Source organism: Protobothrops mucrosquamatus, unplaced genomic scaffold, assembly GCF_001527695.2.
Source record: "Protobothrops mucrosquamatus isolate PMUCROS unplaced genomic scaffold, P.Mucros_1.0 scaffold367, whole genome shotgun sequence".
NCBI classification, from domain to species: Eukaryota; Metazoa; Chordata; class Lepidosauria; order Squamata; family Viperidae; genus Protobothrops; species Protobothrops mucrosquamatus.
The window spans coordinates 610956-626584 of NW_015386701.1; the positions used below are offsets into that span (position 1 = coordinate 610956).

The window sequence follows — 15629 nt, forward strand, 5'->3', positions numbered from 1 at the left end:
TGAGATGCAGACAACACAGACTCATCCCAAACAGCCTGCGCCTGTCTTCAACAGTGAAAGGACACAGGGCAGAAAACAAGAAGCAAACCCATTAGGATAAGATTCAGCATCTGCATTTAAAAAACAAAGGCTGCTTTTTTGAAGACAGTGAAGTCCACATTTTAGATAGAGAGGACCGATTTGAAAGAGGGGTCAAAGAGGCCATCTATGTCAAAACTGAGCAGAGGAGGAGGGATATGACATCATCTATCTCCAGTCTACAACACAGTCCTTTCAACAGTTCCAAGACAGTTTCACACCCATTTGCACGACTCAGGTGACCTTGAGGACACAGATAAACCTCCAAGTGGCCTGAATGACTCTCTAAAAATGCAAATGACCAGCTGTCTGTAAGGAATATAAATCCTTCCATTTCCCACCATCCAGTCAGAGCTGAAGAAACTTCTTGGATGAGAAGCAAAACATCTTCAAAGAAAAACAAGAAAGTCCAGTTGCCTCCTGAAAAAGCACCGTTGGGTGGTACATTGCATGTACTTCCAAGTTTGTGGGACTGTGATCAGCAATGTATTAGATTGCATTGTACTCTCTATATTAGCTTGCACGGAATAGCATATATTGGGTAAAACTGGGTTGTGGTTGTGTTTCGATGAACGGGCCAAAATCTGTAACTGATCGGTACTGTCCTTAGTGTTTTCAGGAAATACTGCATGTAGATGGGTATGACTAAGGCTGTTAGCATACTCTACAACCTGTGAAAGCTCTGAGTACACTGAGATTAGCAAAGATTGTTATCTATGGCAAAAATTATATAAACATGGAAATCCAGGATGAACAGGAGGACATTCTAATCCAGACCATGGTATTGATCAAACATGGACATAGAATGGATGGGAAGATATGAAAAAAATGTGATTGATAGACATACTCTTATTCTGATGGATAATGGTATTATAGATGATTAGTATCTGATGATAATGATCCTAAGATTAGAAGAAATCAAATTGTCCCAGAGACTTCCGGTCCTGCGCGGTAGCGACTAGTCACAGGCTTGCGGACTGCTGCACCCTACAGCCAACGTTTGCCCTGCCTGGAGACCCTAATGGGTCCAAGCCACTCCGGAGAGGCAGCAAAGAAAGAAGGGTGCCCTGTCGACTCTGGAATGACGGCAGTCTTGGGGAAAGCCTTCTAACCTGATAGGAGAAAGACTGTATTTCATCGATCAGCCCAAGCTACTTGCAATCGGAGTCCAAAAGAACTAACCAGCACTACAATAAACAGCGTGCTTGAAACTGGGTGAGAAATCTGATTTTCCCTTTTCAATTCTACACTTAATTTCCTGCAAAGGTTCCCCAAGAAGCAAAATACCTCCGAAAGTGAAGGAGGGGGACTTCCACCCCATCCTTATACTAATGGAACTGGCAAATTAAAATTTCTATGGAGGATCAAAATATATGGTAGTGAAATAAATTTATAAACTTGAAAGCTAAAATTTAACTTTGGACAAGTTTAAGATTATTGAATGGTTAAGACTCTCATTTTAAAGACCATTGTTCGTATTGAAAACTAAATATATGCTGACACTTAATGGTGGATGAAGATTATGACAGCTATGATTTCCATAGAGAACTTGCCAAAACCTGGGAAAAGCTAATCTGTGTTTGTGACCTTCAAAGCTTTAATAATAAAGAACAGTTGTAACCAAAAAAAGACAACAATCTGGACTGCAGACAAAGAGAGAATTATAAACTTTAGAAAAAAAAATCTTTTTTGAACTCTTTGGATTACAAATATCTATTTAACTGGGACTCTAAAGCTATTTGCAGATAAGAAGGAAAACTCCAACTTTTGGCCATCATGAATCAGAGCCATGTAGACAGAACACACCAGAACACACATACCTCTCAGGAGGAGATATATAGTATACTGCAATTAATTCAAATAACACTGAGGTCAAATCACAAAGAAATCCAAAATAACTTTGAAAATACAAATCAATCTTTCTCTAAGTTAACTTTACAACAAAAAAACTTCCAGGGAACAACAACAGAGAAGGAGCAGACAAAACAAATAAATGGACATAAAATTGAAAATAGAGACTCAAAGATGGAACTTAACAAAGCAAGAAAACATGATTTAATCCTAGTGGGAAAAAATTTACAAGAAATGGAAAAAATAACTCATCCCTTAAGACTACAAAATAAATCTGAGGACAAAAAAACAGATTGGATAAAATGGAATGTAGACATGTTGAAAACATCAGAGAGAAAGGAAATGATAAGAGAAGCAAAGAAGAAGAAAGAGAAAAACATTTTCAAGAAACATGGAAAGGCAAAAGCCTCACATAAAGATACTTTATTCGATTTACTTCTTATACCTACAGCAACAGTCATGAATATATGGAAAAACTTTTTGATTCAGCAAAACACATTGATCAAGAAAGATACTGATCAAAGGAAAAAGATCAAAGTGAAAATTAAGAAAATAGATGATGGGATCTACCAGAGAGAATATTTAAAAAAGAAACATTTGTTTGAATATGGTTAAAGAAATAGAAAAGATTCTGAATACATATGTCATTCTAAGAGAGATGAATTCCTTAAATAATACTGTATGCTTCCCCCCCTTTTTATTTATTTCTTGATATATATCTTGATATATATTATATTATATAATATATATATCTGCTGAAATGGCTTAGATGAAGGAAATGTTTTAGATAATTAAATGTGTCTGAATTTAGGGAAATTATAATGTATAAAAAAGAAAAAATGTTTTGAATAAGAGTTAAAGGATTACATGACTTGGCACATTAAATGGAATATTTAAAGATTAAATATATTTTTAATCATGGTTAAAAAGAATAAGAAATTTTGGGAATGAATATATATTAGCTTAGGAGGAATATATATTTTAAGTAGTATTTTACTTTTTATAGTTCTTTACTCTTGCTCTCTTTTCCTTTTCTTTACTGTTTTTACCTATTCTTTAAGAAATTTAAAAGTGCTGAGATGGTTTATATGGGAAAAATGGATTTAAATCTTTAAATGTAATTAACTGTTGAGAAAATCTTAACCAGCAAGAATACTTTGAACTTTATGGGAGAAACAAATCTAAATAAGGACTGTAACAGGGTTTAAGAAAGAAAAGAAATATTATATTGATGTGATCATTATTTCTAGGAATATTGGGGAAAAATCATATATGTAACTGTTATTTATCAAAATAATAAGAACTGTATTATTTCAAGGTTCACAAAGAAGACATTTTGGGGAAAAGGGGAAATCAACTAAATGTACTATGTGGATTATGGATTATAGAAACCAATTGTTAATGATTTTTCTTTACAAATGTAAACCCAGCAAACACTGTTTACCAACCATTAAGTGATTTATGCTTTTAAAAAATCAATAAAATATATGAAAAAAAAGAAATCAAATTGTCCCAAAATTTCCCTTTCATTTGGTATAAAAAGAAGAAAGGGAGAGGGGAAATCTTATTAATTTAGCTCTTCATTCAATTTTCCTTCTGCCAGTGTAATTTAGTCCCTTTTTAAGAAGCATCTTCCACTTCCTTGCACCTTCTATTCAACTTTCATCTTGATGGGAGGAAAGCCTGAACTGCCATCAGTTACGCTAATGGTTGCACCAGGAGTAAATTAGCTAATGGACTCTATTTTAATCCTTCCTGAGTGGAAACAATTAGACACAAAATGCAGGATTATAGATCTGATTCTTCCTATTGTGCTTACACTATAACTGAACAACAGAACAAAATAACACAGTTGGAAGGGGATCTTCTAGTCCAGGGCTTTTCAACCTTTTCACCCATTGTACCACTTTTAGGATATGGCAGCATCCGAGTACCACCAGTCGCCTAGCAAGGTGTCAAAAACTTGATGACCCCCTCAAAAGGAAAAAAATGATAAAGTACAGGTAGTCCTCGACTTACAACAGTTCGCTTAGTGACTGTTCGAAGTTACAGTGGCACTGAAAAAAGTGCCCCCCAAGCCACAGCCGAGCAAGACACCTGCCTTCCCGCCCGGCGGCATTCTTCCTCCTGTCTGAGGTTTTCATTATTGTGAGCATTTCTGTTGAGGATTGGCAGTGGGGGTGGGGTGGGGGGTGTTTGGTTTTTATTCCCCCCGTCTGCTGGGTGGTTGCAGCAGGTTTTGTTCACTTCACATGACTGTGGGACACTGTAACCGTCATAAATATGAATCAGTTGCCAAGCATCTGAATGTAAATCACAAGACCCTGGAGATGCTGCAATATTCCAGCTGATCGGCGCTTCTTCTGGGCTCAGCAGAAGCGCCAGGATCAGCGCCAAGCTCCAGCTGGAGCCTGGCGCTGATCCTGGCGCTTCCGCTGAGCCCTGACAGCCCCGAAGCGCTGATCCTAGTGCTTCCGCTGAGCCCTGACAGCCCTGCAGCTCCAGCCATCTCTCGCTCAGGCTTGTGCGGTGCTGCCACCGGTTCAGCTCATTCCCCTCCCCCACTACCACTTTTCTAGGATGTTCACGTACCACCTGCCAGGTGCCAATGTACCACAGGTGGTACCCATACCACTGGTTGAAAAGCCCTGTTCTAGTCCAAATCTCTACTCATGCAGGAGAGCCTATATCATTCCAAACAAGTGGCTGTCCAATCTGTTCTTAAAAGACTTCAGTGATGGAGCACCCACAATTTCTGAAGGCACGCTGTTCCACTGGTTAATTGTTCTCACTGTTAAGAAATTTCTCTTTAGTTCTAGGTTGCTTCTCTCCTTGATTAGTTTCTTGTTTTGCCTTCTGGTGCTTTGGAAAATAGGTTGACCCCCTCTTCTTTCTGACAGCCCCTCAATTATTGGAACTCTCCTATCATGTTTTCCCTACTCCATCTTTTCACTAGGCTAGACAAACTCAATTCCTGCAATCATTTTCCATATGTTTTAGTCTAGTAAGAGTAAGAACAAGTAAGAGATGGAATTGTTAGAAAAAAGTTGAATGCAATAGAATTGTGATACTTAAGTAGTGTGAGTGGTAAATGTCAAATAGATAGGTCCAAGTATGATTGTATGCTAAATGATGTATATTGAATACAAAACTGAGTGACTGGTATAAAAGAAGCACACTGAAGTATTTTTGTAATTTAATGGAAATGTATAAAGACTGAATTACAAAAGGAAGGAAGGAAGGGAGGGAGGGAGGGAGGGAGGGATGGAAGACAAAGAAACCTATGGATGGATTTGAAAAAAAAGCAATATAAAAAGCAATATATGGATGTGGTTGAAACAAGAATGGTTTGTAAGAACAGAAAAACATAGAAGGATATAGTGATTGTTATTAGTATAACAATTAGTGTAATTTAGCTATATATATTTTTCCTATCTCAACTTTTCTTTGGCTTAGTATTCATTACTCTGCATTTTACTCCAAAAGAGAATACATTTCTTTCTTTATTTCTTTCTCTCTCACACACGCACATGTTGACAAGCACAGAGACACAATCCATACATCCATCCAACTATCTTTTGGGTTTTTTCCACATACAGTAGGTGCAAAGAGCTACAGCAGTTTACTAACTAGTTATAGTCTTCACTAGTAATAGAAAAACAAAGAAAGCTCTTTTTTTTTTTTAACATAGATTCTCATTTGAACTTGAATAGTGTCTGAAGCTATATTTTGCATTGAGTGGCATTTTATTTGAACCACCCTGTTCAATTGCTGTGCCCAATGTACACCTGTATTTACATAATAATAAATAAAATAAAATAAAATAAAGTAAAATAATAAAATAATAATAATAATAATAATAATAATAATAAAATAATAATAATAATAATAAAGTTGGAAGGGAACTTGTAGGTCATGTATTAGTATATAATGTATTAGTATACTTTTCTCCATTTGTTAAAAATCTTGAAACAATCTGGGCCAGGTTACAAGTAAAAGAAAATGGGAAATGGCTGATGAACTGTTTCCTCTGACATCTTTTCCACAACACATTAACCTCCCCAAGATGCTTCTTTATCTTAATCATTATCTTTATTTAAACATAATGATTGTACTTCATTTATTTTATTAAATTAAATAAACAATTTCCAATCACTCACTGCAACACCCATAAGTATTATAATGACTTGTCCACTTTCTTGATCTTTTTAAAGCTAAATGTGCTCTAATTACTGTTCTATTTTATTTCCATTTTACTATGGTAATTATACTTACAACATCTTAATTCAGTTTGGAATGTTAAGAAGAACTAAGGCAGAAACATTCAGAATTCAATTAATTTCAGTAGTATTTAACTGAATTTCCTTTTATTTGGGCTTGGTCTAATGACTAGAACTAATTAGGAAATTAAAATATAAAATAAAAGTATATACATGCACTTGCCCACTATATGTTTTCAGTCAGTGGTGAGGAATCTCCTTACCTTTAATACTAATTCTCCTATCAGTCCATTCCAAGTCCCATTCTCCATTGGAAGTCCATATTTCTGATCTGGTGCAACATAAATTTCATATGTGAAGCCAAGGTAAGTAGATAAAGATTCCAGGACATCAATTGAGAAACCCTGATATTTCTTTGTTTTGCCCAAAACATTTTCTGACACCATCACAAATGGTTCCTCCTATACAGAGAAGAAAAAGAGTAACACTTATGGCAAAGGAAATTCATATTTTCAAAGATTTTTTCACTATTCTTTACCCCAGTTTCCTCCCCTCCTTTTTAAACTTGTAGAACTTTGAGTGTTTACTGATAATTCTGGTGTTTCATAGTTGTCAATCCTAGGCTATTATTTCTATTTTATGTAGTACAGAAGAGATGTCCTGTTATGTATTGTAAAGCAGCTCAAGCCTAGAGGTAATAATAATAATAATAAAGTTGGAAGGGACCTTGGAGGTCATCTAGTCCAACCCCCTGCTCAGGCAGGAAACCCTTTCAGACAAATGGCTGTCCAGTCTCTTCTTAAAAACTTCCAGTGTTGGAGCATTCACCACTTCTGGAGGCAGGTTGTTCCACTGGTTAATTGTTAGAATGACTTTTCTTTCATTCTTGATGATCAAATAACAGTACTTCAAACGAGTAGCAATGTGTTGTAATAGAATAACATTTTAAATAGTACAGTTGTCTAATTTTCTTGGAAAGCTTGCTTCATAAACACATGTATGAGTTCAAAGAGTAAGGCATTATGCATTGTAGGAATCTGACTATGGTCCATTACAGTGAAGTATATATATTCCAATCCTCCAAAGTGGGATTGTTATGAAGATGAATGCACTGCTGGACAGAGAAAATCAGAATGCAGTTAAACTTACTGAATGCACCTTTACATGAAAATGGAACTATGTATCCTCATTCAGAGTTAAGTATTTCCAGTAGAGCTATGAATGTTTTTGTGACAACAACACTTAATCCAAGAAATCTTATCATTCTGAAGACATTATTCAAGAAAAGCATGCCATGATCACCGGCTGTATTTTAAATCACATATGTGATGCAATCTCAGAACAGAATTTAGGGAACTAAAATTATCAGAGCTTGGTTTTATACACAAAGTATACAAATAAGTCAAATGATAGAGTTACTGCAACACTGGACAGCAAGCATATTATATATAAATACATTTTGATTTAGAACAGATAAAAAGATAGCTTACTTTCCTGTTCAATAAATCTGATCTGCTGCAGTTAATACATTTACACACACACACACACACACACACACACACACACACACACACACACACACACACACACAAAGTTATGTACCAATTTGATGTATTATGTACAACATTCCTTAGATCTGTACAGGAAAAAAATGATTCAAATGATGATCTTCACACTGGAGAGACATTCCTATCTCCTTTGTTGGAATATTAGATAATAACAGTTAATAATTCAGAATGTGAATTCAGGAAGTTATAAGTCCCCACTAATTACTCCTCTGGTTTATAAAAAGGTTTTTGAAAAAAACTTGTCCAGCTTTACTTCTTATGCTCAACTTTCAGGAAACCAAGGACAAAAGTAGGCAGGTGAGGAACTTAGGAGTACCTTCTACTACACAACAGCTAGCCACAAATTAAAGATTCCCAAACTGTCAGGGTATTAACATTTTGTTCAAGCATGAAATAGATGACTTTTCAACTCTTGAGTTGATTTATTATGTTTCACTTTTCAGGGCATCCAAATGTTCACTACAGATGTTAGGCTCCAGGGGAAGTACACATTGCAGAAATTTTTGTGCTTGGAATCTTGCAAAGAATGCTCATTAATATGGTCATTTCTGTAATGACCAAATGGCTCTATTAAAAATTCCATATCTTAAGGCTCCCACACAATCTGTCTATCGTTAGAAATGAAGAATAAATTCTGAAAAAAGGAAAGACCAGTTCTGTAAAAAGTTTCTCAAGTTAGGGTGCACTAACAGAGTTATTCTGAAAAATGTTATATACATAAATGAGAAACCAAGCATACACAACCTCCCTCCCTCCTTTCTGAACATGCATCAGCTGAAATCAACACTTATGTCACAATACACTGATGTATTTGCCACAGCATTTTTCCTTGATTTCTTGCAAATGATTAAGGAAATTATATTTTCAGAATCTAGTGACCACTGAAGTCCTGCAGTGGATTCTAAATATCCCAGGTCACTCCAATTCAGGAAAACGCCCTGTACATCTTTCTTTACCATATCAGCTTGAAGTTGTAGGCTCCTTCCCCAGTTTTCTCAAATCCAGAGGATAATGGTTCTTTAATGTAAACATTTTATCAACTATGGGGGCTTCAAAAAGGTTGAGAATTCTGTACAACCAAGGTTAATAACAAGGAAGTATTTCACAAAGCTTTAGAGCCAGCAGTCTGATCCTAACTGGCTCATGGTTGACTTAGCCTTCCATCAGTAAAATGAGGACCCAGATTGTTGCAGACAATATGCTGTGTAAATCATTTTGAGAGTGCTATAAAGCACTATGAAGCAGTATATAAATCTAATTGCTATTGCTATTAATAACACCCTGAGATGGATTAGCTAGGGAATTTGATCTTGCAAAGTTTCCTAAAACCATAGTTGGCCTTAGATCCTGATGTAAAAGGCATCTTGTTGAGATTTATCTCAGACCATGTAAACTTCCACATTGTGCTTCCCACAGTCCTGCCAGAGGCAACATATACTTCACTGCCTATTGTCTAGAGCAGGGGTAGTCAACCTTGGCTCTTTTATGACTCGTGGACTTCAACTCCCAGAATTCCTGAGCCAGCACAGCTGGCTCAGGAATTCTGGGAGTTGAAGTCCACGAGTCATAAAAGAGCCAAGGTTGACTACCCCTGGTCTAGAGTACCAAATCTATAACCTGTTTTTGCAGGGCCCTCAAGAGGTCAGGGCAAAGATTATTTCCATGGAGTTTCAGAAGAAGCGAAGATTACCTACTCTTTTCATGACTTTGTTTAGTAATACTGCTTTTTTCCATTAAATAAAAAATAAATAATAAACTAAAAAAAAGGATGGTGCTAATGAACCATCCATGATATTGATAACATCAAAGTGCTTTTAGGAAACCTTTCTTGAAATACTTAATCTTTGAATGAAAATTGGCTCAAGACCACTTGTAACACGCCACTGTGCCACCACTGCTGAAGTGGATTGCTTTCACAAATAGTAGACTTGATCGAACCCAAGTATTTTCCATTTTCCTTCTAGAGATAAAGGGTAGCTTATTTCATTATCTCATATGTTGGATAATGATCAAGATAAAAAGTAGGCCTCTCCCGATATGGCTCGTAAAATCATGTATGATAGGAAGAATTCATAAAAAGGCAATCAATAGCATAACTGAGCGGCAGATCTCCATTAGACTTTCCCAAACACAATAATCTCCTGATGTTTGTGCTCTGTAATATACATTCAGTTAGGAAACTGACATTCTTGTTCCGTTGCAGAGAATGAGCAAAAGACATTTTTGTTGACTTCAGCTTTTACATCCCGGGTGAGGAACCAGAAAAGTCATGTTTTCATAATCCTATGTTAGGAAACAAGTAACAAAGTAACATACACATACATAGAGTCTCAGAGCAGCACTTTCAAAGGAGAATTTTATACTGGAATTATTATTATTATTATTATTATTATTATTATTATTATTATTATTATTAATTAATTTATTGAATTTATATACCGCCCTATCTCCCTTACGGGACTCAGGGCGGTGAACAGGCGATAATAAAAACCACGATAAATATACACAAGTTTCTGTTCTAAAATCAAATTAAATAACAGGCCTGGTCTAAAAGTACCCCATACAAAACCCCCACTAAAACATAATCAAACTACGCCAGGCCGGCCGCACGGAACAGATGGGCCTTCAGGGCTCGGCTAAAAAGGCGCAGGTCCGCAACTGTACGTAGAATTAGAATAGAATAGAATAGAATAGAATAGAATAGAATAGAATAGAATAGAATAGAATAGAATAGAATAGAATAGTTTTATTTGGCCAAGTGTGATTAGATACAAGGATTTTTGTTTATATTTAAATTTACTTTGTTCAAATATCTCAGAGATTCTCCTTTATTTTGCTTTGTCCACTGTAACCTGTCTGGCACCTGCAACTGATAAAACTCTGGTTTAAAATTTCATTGTGTGTGTTGCACTATTGCACAGATACAGAAGAGAAGAGATTAAACTGGAGACAAATGAGGACCCGCTCTTTTAGCTACCCTTTGGTTCTGCCTTGGAGGAATGATTTGAGTGGAAATTAGTAAACCTTGAGTTGGTCTACCCGTACATTCTCTAAATGCAATATAGAAAATTAAAAGTGCTATGATAATTTTCACTATCTCATCATGATTTTTAGTTCTTCTTAGAGTGACATAAATATCTTAGATCTGTGTCACTTCAAATTTAAATCATGCTTCATGTAGGAATGTACCTAAAGATTGTTCACAAATGTAGGTTTGCTAGGTGAGGCTAACTTCTCCCTTCATTGTCATAAAATTTCAGCTGAAAATTTGTTTCTAGTAAAACTGAAAGCATGGTTTATTATTTTTTAATCAGCTTAATCACAGTGGTAGCAGCACTTAGCCAACCATGGCTGATCTAGAAAAAGCTCAGCAGGAACAGGTGTGCATAGTAATTGGACAGGTGACCAGCAAGAAATCCCAGGACTNAAAAGGAAGGAAGGAAGGGAGGGAGGGAGGGAGGGAGGGATGGAAGACAAAGAAACCTATGGATGGATTTGAAAAAAAAGCAATATAAAAAGCAATATATGGATGTGGTTGAAACAAGAATGGTTTGTAAGAACAGAAAAACATAGAAGGATATAGTGATTGTTATTAGTATAACAATTAGTGTAATTTAGCTATATTTTTTTTTCCTATCTCAACTTTTCTTTGGCTTAGTATTCATTACTCTGCATTTTACTCCAAAAGAGAATACATTTCTTTCTTTATTTCTTTCTCTCTCTCACATGCACATGTTGACAAGCACAGAGACACAATCCATACATCCATCCAACTATCTTTTGGGTTTTTTCCACATACAGTAGGTGCAAAGAGCTACAGCAGTTTACTAACTAGTTATACTCTTCACTAGTAATAGAAAAACAAAGAAAGCTCTTGTTTTTTTTTTTAACATAGATTCTCATTTGAACTTGAATAGCCTCTGAAGCTATATTTTGCATTGGGTGGCATTTTATTTGAACCACCCTGTTCAATTGCTGTGCCCAATGTACACCTGTATTTACATAATAATAATAAATAAAATAATAATAATAATAATAATAATAATAATAATAATAATAATAATAATAATAATAATAATAATAATAATAATAATAATATAAAGTTGGAAGGGACCTTGGAGGTCATCGAGTCCAACCCCCTGCCCAGGCAGGAACCCTACACCATTTCAGACATAATAATAATAATAATAATAATAATAATAATAATAATAATAATAATAATAATAATAATAATAATAATAATAATAATAATAATAATAATAATAATAATAATAATAAAGTTGGAAGGGAACTTGGAGGTCATGTATTAGTATATAATGTATTAGTATACTTTTCTCCATTTGTTAAAAATTTTGAAACAATCTGGGCCAGGTTACAAGTAAAAGAAAATGGGAAATGGCTGATGAACTGTTTCCTCTGACATCTTTTCCACAACACATTAACCTCCCCAAGATGCTTCTTTATCTTAATCATTATCTTTATTTAAACATAATGATTGTACTTCATTTATTTTATTAAATTAAATAAACAATTTCCAATCACTCTAGAGAAATATTTTTGAACTCTATCAAGAATAATCTGACTCACTGCAACACCCGTAGGTATTATAATGACTTGTCCACTTTCTTGATCTTTTTAAAGCTAAATGTGCTCTAATTACTGTTCTATTTTATTTCCATTTTACTATGGTAATTATACTTACAACATCTTAATTCAGTTTGGAATGTTAAGAAGAACTAAGGCAGAAACATTCAGAATTCAATTAATTTCAGTAGTATTTAACTGAATTTCCTTTTATTTGTGCTTGGTCTAATGACTAGAACTAATTAGGAAATTAAAATATAAAATAAAAGTATATACATGCACTTGCCCACTATATGTTCTCAGTCAGTGGTGAGGAATCTCCTTACCTTTAATACTAGTTCTCCTATCAGTCCATTCCAAGTCCCATTCTCCATTGGAAGTCCATATTTCTGATCTGGCGCAACATAAATTTCATATGTGAAGCCAAGGTAAGTAGATAAAGATTCCAGGACATCAATTGAGAAACCCTGATATTTCTTTGTTTTGCCCAAAACATTTTCTGACACCATCACAAATGGTTCCTCCTATACAGAGAAGAAAAAGAGTAACACTTATGGCAAAGGAAATTCATATTTTCAAAGATTTTTTCACTATTCTTTACCCCAGTTTCCTCCCCTCCTTTTTAAACTTGTAGAACTTTGAGTGTTTACTGATAATTCTGGTGTTTCATAGTTGTCAATCCTAGGCTATTATTTCTATTTTATGTAGTACAGAAGAGATGTCCTGTTATGTATTGTAAAGCAGCTCAAGCCTAGAGGTAATAATAATAATAATAATAAAGTTGGAAGGGACCTTGGAGGTCATCTAGTCCAACCCCCTGCTCAGGCAGGAAACCCTTTCAGACAAATGGCTGTCCAGTCTCTTCTTAAAAACTTCCAGTGTTGGAGCATTCACCACTTCTGGAGGCAGGTTGTTCCACTGGTTAATTGTTAGAATGACTTTTCTTTCATTCTTGATGATCAAATAACAGTACTTCAAACGAGTAGCAATGTGTTGTAATAGAATAACATTTTAAATAGTACAGTTGTCTAATTTTCTTGGAAAGCTTGCTTCATAAACACATGTATGAGTTCAAAGAGTAAGGCATTATGCACTGTAGGAATCTGACTATGGTCCATTACAGTGAAGTATATATATTCCAATTCTCCAAAGTGGGATTGTTATGAAGACGAATGCACTTCTGGACAGAGAAAATCAGAATGCAGTTAAACTTATTGAATGCACCTTTACATGAAAATGGAACTATGTATCCTCATTCAGAGTTAAGTATTTCCAGTAGAGCTATGAATGTTTTTGTGACAACAACACTTAATCCAAGAAATCTTATCATTCTGAAGACATTATTCAAGAAAAGCATGCCATGATCACCGGCTGTATTTTAAATCACATATGTGATGCAATCTCAGAACAGAATTTAGGGAACTAAAATTATCAGAGCTTGGTTTTATACACAAAGTATACAAATAAGTCAAATGACAGAGTTACTGCAACACTGGACAGCAAGCATATTATATATAAATACATTTTGATTTAGAACAGATAAAAAGATAGCTTACTTTCCTGTTCAATAAATCTGATCTGCTGCAGTTAATACATTTACACACACACACACACACAGACAGAGTCATGTACCAATTTGATGTATTATGTACAACATTCCTTAGGAAAAAAATGATTCAAATGATGATCTTCACACTGGAAAGACATTCCTATCTCCTTTGTTGGAATATTAGATAATAACAGTTAATAATTCAGAATGTGAATTCAGGAAGTTATAAGTCCCCACTAATTGCTCCTCTGGTTTATAAAAAGGTTTTTGAAAAAAACTTGTCCAGCTTTACTTCTTATGCTCAACTTTCAGGAAACCAAGGACAAAAGTAGGCAGGTGAGGAACTTAGGAGTACCTTCTACTACACAACAGCTAGCCACAAATTAAAGATTCCCAAACTGTCAGGGTATTAACATTTTGTTCAAGCATGAAATAGATGACTTTTCAACTCTTGAGTTGATTTATTATGTTTCACTTTTCAGGGCATCCAAATGTTCACTACAGATGTTAGGCTCCAGGGGAAGTACACATTGCAGAAATTTTTGTGCTTGGAATCTTGCAAAGAATGCTCATTAATATGGTCATTTCTGTAATGACCGAATGGCTCTATTGAAAATTCCATATCTTAAGGCTCCCACACAATCTGTCTATCGTTAGAAATGAAGAATAAATTCTGAAAAAAGGAAAGACCAATTCTGTAAAAAGTTTCTCAAGTTAGGGTGTACTAACAGAGTTATTCTGAAAAATGTTATATACATAAATGAGAAACCAAGCATATACAACCTCCCTCCCTCCTTTCTGAACATGCATCAGCTGAAATCAACACTTATGTCACAATACACTGATGTATTTGCCATAGCATTTTTCCTTGATTTCTTGCAAATGATTAAGGAAATTATATTTTCAGAATCTAGTGACCACTGAAGTCCTGCAGTGGATTCTAAATATCCCAGGTCACTCCAATTCAGGAAAACACCCTGTACATCTTTCTTTACCATATCAGCTTAAAGTTGTAGGCTCCTTCCCCAGTTTTCTCAAATCCAGAGGATAATCGTTCTTTAATGTAAACATTTTATCAACTATGGGGCTTCAAAAAGGTTGAGAATTCTGTACAACCAAGGTTAATAACAAGGAAGTATTTCACAAAGCTTTAGAGCCAGCAGTTTGATCCTAACTGGCTCATGGTTGATTCAGCCTTCCATCAGTAAAATGAGGACCCAGATTGTTGCAGACAATATGCTATGTAAATCATTTTGAGAGTGCTATAAAGCACTATGAAGCAGTATATAAATCTAATTGCTATTGCTATTAATAACACCCTGAGATGGATTAGCTAGGGAATTTGATCTTGCAAAGTTTCCTAAAACCATAGTTGGCCTTAGATCCTGATGTAAAGGCATCTTGTTGAGATTTATCTCAGACCATGTAACCTTCCACATTGTGCTTTCCACAGTCCTGCCAGAGGCAACATATACTTCATTGCCTATTGTCTAGAGTACCAAATCTATAACCTGTTTTTGCAGGGCCCTCAGGTCAGGGCAAAGATTATTTCCATGGAGTTTCAGAAGAAGATTACCTACTCTTTTCATGACTTTGTTTAGTAATACTGCTTTTTTCCATTAAATAAAAAATAAATAATAAACTAAAAAAAGGATGGTGCTAATGAACCATCCATGATATTGATAACATCAAAGTGCTTTTAGGAAACCTTTCTTGAAATACTTAATCTTTGAATGAAAATTGGCTCAAGACCACTTGTAACACACCACTGTGCCACCA

At 35.1% G+C, this 15629-nt stretch overlaps 1 protein-coding gene across 1 annotated transcript in view; it reads right to left on the bottom strand.

The window, feature by feature from the left end:
• Window positions 1-12825, bottom strand: part of GRID2 (glutamate ionotropic receptor delta type subunit 2) — a gene marked incomplete at both ends in the record, with an annotated part of 216921 nt that extends 204096 nt beyond the window's left edge. Inside the window, 3 exon segments of the mRNA XM_015815692.1 lie at window positions 6413-6636; window positions 9961-10000; window positions 12628-12825. Of these exon segments, the coding sequence (XP_015671178.1) occupies window positions 6413-6636; window positions 9961-10000; window positions 12628-12825 (462 nt within the window).
• Between the last annotated feature and the right edge of the window lie 2804 nt (window positions 12826-15629).